The sequence below is a fragment of the Benincasa hispida genome, chromosome 11 (assembly GCF_027475165.1).
Source record: "Benincasa hispida cultivar pf3 chromosome 11, pf3_genome.v1.1, whole genome shotgun sequence".
Taxonomy (NCBI): domain Eukaryota; kingdom Viridiplantae; phylum Streptophyta; class Magnoliopsida; order Cucurbitales; family Cucurbitaceae; genus Benincasa; species Benincasa hispida.
In genome coordinates this window covers 25,700,345-25,708,831 of record NC_143488.1, presented here as the reverse complement: position 1 = coordinate 25,708,831, position 8,487 = coordinate 25,700,345, and the positions used below count along the sequence as shown (strand labels likewise).

The 8,487-nt window shown below is 30.7% G+C and overlaps 1 protein-coding gene across 1 annotated transcript; it reads right to left on the bottom strand.

The window, feature by feature from the left end:
• Positions 1-5,171: 5,171 nt before the first annotated feature.
• LOC120091237 (elongation factor 1-gamma-like) lies at positions 5,172-8,154 on the bottom strand. Its single transcript, XM_039049176.2, has 8 exons — positions 8,005-8,154; positions 7,838-7,883; positions 7,182-7,331; positions 7,010-7,070; positions 6,874-6,923; positions 6,659-6,760; positions 5,883-6,363; positions 5,172-5,758 (listed from the first exon to the last, which is right to left on the bottom strand). The coding sequence occupies exons 2-8, from the start codon at positions 7,844-7,846 to the stop codon at positions 5,379-5,381; spliced, it is 1,233 nt and encodes a 410-aa protein (XP_038905104.1). The 5' UTR covers positions 7,847-7,883; positions 8,005-8,154; the 3' UTR covers positions 5,172-5,378.
• Positions 8,155-8,487: the final 333 nt, after the last annotated feature.

Sequence of the window (8,487 nt, the reverse complement as noted above, 5' to 3'; positions counted from 1 at the left end):
TAAACAAGTTACTAATAGTTTTTGTCCATAGACTAATGGTAAGGGTATATTCTAACTAATAAAAAATATATTAAAAATTACCATTGGTCCTTGAATTTTGATAAAAGTAGTGATTTGGTCCCTCAGCTTTTAAAAGTAATGATTTAGTCCATGAGCTTTCTAATTGATAACAATGGTTGCAATGGCTATGGTGATGGTGAAGGAATCAAATCCCTAACAGAAGCGTTTAATCGCTTTTGTTCTGGTTTTAGGAATATGAAAAATACAGAAAAAATAAGAAGACATACAAACATTACATGTGAGAATGCTTCCAAAATGGCTTCCTTACTATGACTCGAAAGGGAATTGGGATGAAGAATTTGAAGGAAAAAATAAATAAATTAATTAAAATAGTTCTCTGGTAGAATTGATTGTGTGAGAGAGAAAGTTGTGGTAGATAGAATATCTATGAGCATAACTCCATTATGGTATCATACGTAGAGGAGAGTCCAACTCCCCACATCCCCACTCCCCCTTCATTAAAAAGAAGTTTAATTGATTAATTAATTAACTAATTAATTAATTCTCTTATATTTTTAATAAATATATATTTAAATCATATTCAAATGCATACTTCTCTCTTAACCTATAAGTTTAATATGAATCTTATTCATATTAATATATAATATATAATTTTAATATAAATCTTATTTATATTAACTTAATATTTGAATCACATTTAAATACATTAATTCTCCCATAATATATATTTTTATTTATAATTAACTACATATAATAATGTATCTATATACATTATATTTTGTATTGGTTATATCATTTATAATTAATATATATTTTCCAAACAATTCAAATTATTCTTTCAAAACTTTGGTCCTTGTTAATTCACTGTGAGCTAGCAATGGGACCTAATAACTTATTATTCGAGATTAATTAATTAAACTCTTTAATCAAATAATCAATATTCATTAACTATGGGGTAAACCTTGCGTTCATAGATATAATACTTACACATAAATCGATCTTTTATGAGCTGTTCGTAATTACAACTGGGTCAAATATTCAATTTACCCCTACAATTATCTCTATATCCTTAAGTACCATTGATCCTGTAATGAACAATTTGTTTATGACCCAACCATAAACCAAGTCTCTCTCAGACCTATGAGAAGGGATGGCCCCATTGTTCAGGTCCCTGAGTAACACTTAAGAAAACTACTCATCTACTTACCCTATATGAAGAAGAGTTCGTGTCATTATTAAAGAATTGGAGAAGATTTAAAGAAAGGTCTTCAAAAGTAATCTTCTTTTTCCCTTGTGTTTTACATGCTTAATCTACTATGTTTTTACTTTCTGCATTTTAATTTTTGAAACAAAACTTATGCAAAGCGATCACTCGTTTCCGCTTGGGATTCGATTGAAATATTAATCTCTTCAATTAACAGAGTTATAAAGAGAGATCAATTATTTTGTGAGCAAATCTTATACAAACTCTTTAAGTAGGATACCTCCACTCACATTTCTCCATATGAGCGATTTAGATTACATTGTTTGTAATGATTACAAAGTGAGTCATATGCATAGTATCATCAAGATATGGCATATAATCTCATTCATCTACTATAGACACTTTATGTTATTACGTGAACATAATCTCTTGTCTCAAAATATTCTTTAATTTTTACTGTAATGAATAATCCATGATTGTATATTTAATAAAATAATAAAATAATATATTGAATAACAAATCTCTTGATAGAGGACATTAGTTTGGATGGTGGCAATTATGGTTGCTTTGGCTTTTAGTGCTTGTTAGTTGTTACATTATGTTTGATTTACGAAGAAATTGTGTTAAAAGATGAAATGAGAGATGAAAATCCTTAACTCTTCTCAATTCGGATGGGAAATGGAAATTTTGCAAAATCTTATGTTAAAAAATCTTCAGTCCCAAGTCATGCCTACGTGGCTTTTATTTTTGCAATTAACACAATTTTTAAACTATTATTATTAGAAAGTTCAAGGACTAATAAATACGTCCACGAGGTGGGACAAAGTCGAAGATGACTTCTCCATCCCCATTTCTATTGTCCATTTCATTCTCCATCACCGTGAAGTTTTCGACAGGAATCAGGTGGGGGAATTCCCCACTAGAAATTTACGGAAAAAATTTTTCGTTTGGATTTTTTTAGAAAAAGAAAAAAATTATTTAATTAACTTAAATCAAATTATCAAAAAAATTTACTTAAATAGTTAAATGTCTCACTCATATGTGATAAATATATAATTAAAATATTTAATTTTCATAATTTCTAAAAATTAAAATTTAAATATTACAACAATGTATTCTAATCTCTACCCAATAAATAAAATGGAAAATTCTTATAAATAGAAAATTTCTAAAAATATTTACATTTCATAGTAAAAAGTTCCAAGAGTGGTTTGTACTAAAATATATATATATATATATATGAAATAAAAATTAGATATATATAATCGAGGTGGGGCGGTGCCAAGACCGGAATTGGGGGGTGGGGACGTTTAGCCAACAAAAAAAAAAATTTCTCCCCACTCCCTCCTCCATTCTCTGTCTAATCATATTCCTCATCCCATTCTGGATGGGGCTCCACCAGCTAAATTGATATCTCTAGGGACTAAATTGTTACTTTTGGAAGTTTAGAGACCAAATCATTATTTTAATTAAAATTTAAGGATCAATAGTGATTTTTAACCTTAAAAAAGTCTAATGATATAATTAGAACTTATGAAAGTTCAAGAATATTTTGAAAAAAAAAGATACTATCAATTTTCATCCAAAACTAACCATAATAAAAGTAAATTATAACACTTTTTAAGAAAGTTTTTAAGTGTTTTCTAAAGGTCGGTGGAACAAAAGTATAAAGTTTAAAATAATTTCTATAATAAAAACCAAATCTAAGGAGAATTGCCCATAAAGAAGCATTCCTTCTACTAGCTTTCATACCAATTTATTTGATTGTTATTTGATTTTTCTTTTTAAAATTAAGCTTATAAATATTATTTTTAATTTTTTAATTATTATTTATTTGCTAATCATTTTCTAACAATATTTTAATAGGAGACCTATTTTGTAACCATTTCTTTCATTTTTCCAAAAGAGAACTAATTCTTTTTGAAAAAAAAATACATTTTTTAAATTACAAATCATCTTTTTTAAAAAAAATTAAATTTTATTCTACAAATGCTCATTTTTTCATCTTTTAACATAGCTCTTTTCAACCAATTTCTTTTTCTAACTTTCTTCTCTCTAAATTCTCCCTAAAAATCCCCCCTCTAAATTCTCTCCAAAAAAATCACTCTCTAAATTTATGTAACACATCATAGTCATATACTCTTACTTCTCTCTTCCTCAAATTTCTATTTTTGTTCATGTCTGTGTACGGATAACCTATTTTAAAAGGTCAAAATGAAATATGAACCAATTTTTAAAATATATAATTTCTTTTACTTTTTACTTACATCATATCAGCGTGAAATTATCAAAATGGAACATTGTGTATGCAGATTGGGATCTCGCTCTCCCTACCCTTGCTTCTTAAGTTTAGGTTTTTCCACTCCTCACTCTCTCTATTTTTTCTCATAACTCGCTCTCGCTCCTTTTTTAAAAGAAAACAAAAACAAGAGTTGTGGGATTGAGAGCAAAAGAGCAAAAAGTAAGAGTAGCAAATGTCAAGAGTTAAGAGTCCAACACGCGTGCACAATAAAGTCGTTTCGATAATTTTTGTCAATGATGATGCAAGCGAAATGTGAAAGAGCTTAAATTTTAAAAAGTTTTGACGAATTTCATTTTGAACCTCAATTTTGGGTCATGGCAAAGTTATCCCCCACCAACTTTTCTTTATTTCTCTCTAAGATTATTGTTATGAAATTTAACTAATAGTGTATCTTTTAACATGTCCACTAATGTTATTTTTGGAAAATATCAATTTACACTTGAAAATTTTGTACCCTGAACTAAAAATTTTATCAATAATATTTTTTAGCATAACTCCTAAATTTACCATGTGTATAGAGAAGTAAATTGAAATTATCCCTTTTATTTGTGTGTAACTCAAAATTGACCATGTTTTACCTCCCTAAACAATTGTATTTAACTAGTTAGTTAACAGCTTTTGGCAAAGTATGCCTCACTTAAAATCACCTCAACTTCACAAACCAACAAAAACAAACATCTCAACTTCCAAAATCACCTCCGAATAGAAGAATTAAGCATATTTGTTATTCTCTAAAGGGCCATTTGGTTTAGAAGAATTAAGCATATTTGTTATTCTCTAAAGGGTCATTTGGTTCAAGATTTTATAGATACTCAGAATAAAGTATACCTGAGAATAGGATGTTTAAGATGTCTCTTATATTTTATGCAATTATAAAATATAAAACTCACGCTCCAGTTTAATATATTTATTATCAATTAAATTTTTTATATGGCACATTTTTATTAAAAAAAATATTTATAATTAATTTAAATATATATTTTCTTTCTTTTTTCTGTAGTTTTGTTAATGGATATATATATAAATATAATTGTTATAAACTAATTGATTTTAAATCTTCATTTTTAATTTTTTAAAAAAACTATAATTATTAGTTAATTAATTAATATTTTGTAAAGACTACTGAATAATTCTAATAAATAATTTATAATGTCAATATATATATATTACCAATAAAAAGGTTTTAGGAAATATATACATATTTTTTATAAAAAAATATATATATATGATTTTTTATATTAATTCATAATAACATAATAAATTATTGTATTAGCATTATTATTAAAATTAATTATACATGTCAATTATAAATTTAATTTGAACATATTTATAAAAAAAATAAGAAAAAAAAAAAACTCATTGAAAATGGAGAAAACGTGAAAATATGAAATGTCACATTTCCATGGTTGAAAACTTGTAAGAAATATGATGATAAAAAATCATTTTCTACTTCCACATTTTATTCTCATGAACCAACAGGCGATAAGGTTATTCAGTAAATTATCCTTAATAGAAAATTTATTCATGTCATTGTTCATGAAGACTGCTTTTAATTTGAGCAAATTTATTCCATAAAGGTTAGAAATTATACTCCATGAAAAACTAAATGATAACAAGAAAAATGACACATTATAAATCATAACATCACTCGAATAAGCTAAAGCTTTAAAATTTAAATAGAAAAAGCAAAAGAAAGGGAATGTTTCAGTTTGCCTTAGAAAATAAATAAAAGACAAAATCTACTTAAAAAGACAACAGCAAAACAAAATCGACCCAAAAAGAAGTCCACATAAACCTTCCTCCCAAAGTCAGTCCTCTAAGGTCCCAACAATAAATGAAAAGCCCTATCTCTCACTTGAAGCACTTGGCATCCAAAAGAGCTTCGCCCTCGAATGGTTCCTGGTCTTCAATCATTTGGTTTACCCTCTCCTTCTGGGCTTCATCCGAGATATCCACCTTCTTCCACTCATACAGCTCCATATCATAGCACTCGTCGAGCACAAATTGTGGGATTTCTTTCCCACGGAAAAGCCATAGTCCCTTCACCTTGTATGGTGCCACCGATCCGATCACAAGCATCTTTCCGAAGGCATACTTGCGAGCAAGATCCATTCTCTGGAGAAATCCACCAACTTTGTTCAAAGTCACGAATGAAACGGTGTTCTCGTCGTTGTACTTGTAATCACAGAACCAAAGGGAGTACCCTTCAGGGTCATACATGTCCCAGAATCCTGCATCGCATAAACCAGAATACTTCAATTATGCCATTCCTTCTCAAAGGGATAACAAACAGCTCCTGTTTTTCAAATTCTTTGTAACATCAATGAAACAAACAGGGCTGAAGAATGGTCATACCTTTGATTGCAACCTCGCGGAAGTTGGTCTTAGTGTTCGAGTAGAGACGTTTCCACTCATCCAAAATCATCGTACTAGGAGGAAGCAGGTCAAGAGGATTTTTGGCCTTGGGCTTTGGTGCCTCCTCCTCAGCAGGTGCAGCTTTGGGCTTCTCTTCTTGTTTAGGCTCAGGCTTTGGTTTGGCAGCTGCTGCAGCCTCTTCAGGTGTTTTCACAGGTGGAACAGAATCTGTCTGCTTTACCTCACCAATTATCTTTTTGAAATTTGGTTGATTGACCAATGTCCAGAAATACCTCTCGACGTGAGGGAATGCAGAAGTAAAGCTTTTAGGCAACATATAGGTGAATCCATAATAGAGATTGCAGGTCAAAACAATATCAGCCAGTGTCACAGAGTGCCCAACAAGGAATGTGTTTGAAGCAAGGTAGGAGTTCAAAGCACCCAATGATCGTTTTAGAGCAGCATTTGCGGCTTCTTCTGCCTTCATGAAGAAAATAAAGCAGAGCATAAGTCATAAGCCAGAGAAATAACAAACCAACAACATTCATAGGTATCAACAATTAAATCACATGAAAAATAAAATCAAATGGGCAAGAGAGTGAATGAGAAATGGAGTTATAAAAAGCCTACTATACAATCCAATTTTCATCTTCATTAATGCCCACAAATAAAGAATACAGGGGAAAAAACAAACTTCAACCATGACCATCCACTTTCTACCACCTTGCACAAAAAACTAATTCAATAGAAATAAGAAAAAAACAGTTCTAACTTACAGGAGCATGGTTAACACCATATCCAAATCTAGGGGCCAGCATAGTTGAAATGTGAATATCAATTTCCAATGTGGAGAAATCAATCCATTGTTCAACATGTCCCTGAAAACGTTAGAATGAAAGGTATGGTTAACAAAAGCAATCGCGTTCCTTTCTAACTAAAGAAAAGGGAAGAATCATAATCCAAACCAACTAAAGAAAACAATGGATCTTACATAATCAATTGAAGAAGAGCCAAATAAACTGCTGTCCTTCAAACGAGCAACTGCAGTAATCAAAGAAAAAACATCCACATAAAAACAAAACAAAAGGAGGAAGATTTCCATGTTAACTCATCCGAATAGTAATTACCATAGCGAGTTATGGCATTGCTCTCAAAGATAGCACCATCTGGTGTTTCCAGAACAGGAACCTGAAAGATAAAAAAAAAAAAAACATAATTTTAGAATATTTAAGCCCAGATCAGTTATGGCATCTATCTCTCACAGTCAGATCACCGAGCATCCTCAGACTATTTGTTTACCTTCCCAATAGGATTCAATTTAAGAAATTCAGGACTCTTATTGGTCACACCCATGGTAAAGTCCGGGGCAAGGTCAACTTTGACACCACTGTATTCCGCAGCTATTAAAACCTTGTAAACATTTTTGCTAGGAGTCCAAGAATGCAGGACCTGCAAAATCAATCACATATACATCAAGAACATTACAAGGTATTATCATCTGAACAAACGATCAGATCAAAATCCACTTCATAAACAATTTAACCAACGAGTAATTAGACATTGAATTTCTGAGATGTGCACAATCAGAAAATAAATTTGTTATGCTTTGGCATGCAAGAAGCGATGAAAACAACTTAAAAATGATCATCAATCATCAACAATAATAATAAAACAAAAAGAAAAGCAATTATCTATTCAATCCTCCTATGCAACAACATAAACAGCATACGAAAGTGCAGCGGACAGAAAAGAGTGTTACAAATAAGAGATTGATTGTCAAATTAGCATGCTCCAAAAAAAAAGATGCTAAAACATCGCCACAAAGATCAAATCATAAATTTCATTTCTTCAACGTCAGATCCGGAATAACCAGACGAGTATAATTCATTTCACATTAAAAAAAATAATAATAATAAAAAATAAAAAATAAAACAGAAGGAATGAGGGACGCTCACCAGAGCCATAGCTTCGCGGAAAAAACGTTTCGCTCAAAAATCAGATCTGAACAAATAGCAAAGCAAAACGAACAGTTAGAAGAGACGATTCAACATCATATCGAAGAGATCAACGTGGAAACAAAGGTGATTAAGAACAGAATCAAGAAAAGTAGAAGGAAAGAGACCTGTGAGAAGGCGAGCGTTCTTCCGAGAGCAGCAAGGGAAGCCTGCGGGAGAAGTGTTACGAAAGAGAGACTAAAATGAGTGAGGGAATTAGGGTTTTGTAAACGGCGGAAGATGCTTCCGGATCGGGTCGCATATTCGTTTTGGGCTCCATGCCCGACATTGACCCAATTAAATTTTAAGATTTCTCTTTTTTCTTTTTTTTCTTTTTTTTTCTTCTCTCTGAATTATAACAAATACCTTTCGACTTTCCTCTTTGTCTAAAAAATACTCATATATTTTCAAAAGTTATGATATTACCCCTCAACTTTCTTAACTTTGTAAAACTATCCTTGGAGTATAAATTTTTTAGAATTTCCAACTGAAATTGAGACTTAAAATTGTGTGTCGATGACCTATAACGATGTGGCTATTCAAATTTTCGTTCTATATCACCAATGACACTATTTCATATTTTGATTTCCGTACAAATTCTAAAGAATTCA

What these genes read in the sequence shown, in the direction of transcription:
- LOC120091237 (XM_039049176.2), bottom strand. An exon ending in AATTGAATCCTATTGGGAAG is followed by an intron (nt 7,071 to 7,181) that starts GTAAACAAATAG and finishes TTTATCTTTCAG; the next exon opens with GTTCCTGTTCTGGAAACACC. An exon ending in GCTCTTCTTCAATTGATTAT is followed by an intron (nt 6,761 to 6,873) that starts GTAAGATCCATT and finishes TAACGTTTTCAG; the next exon opens with GGACATGTTGAACAATGGAT.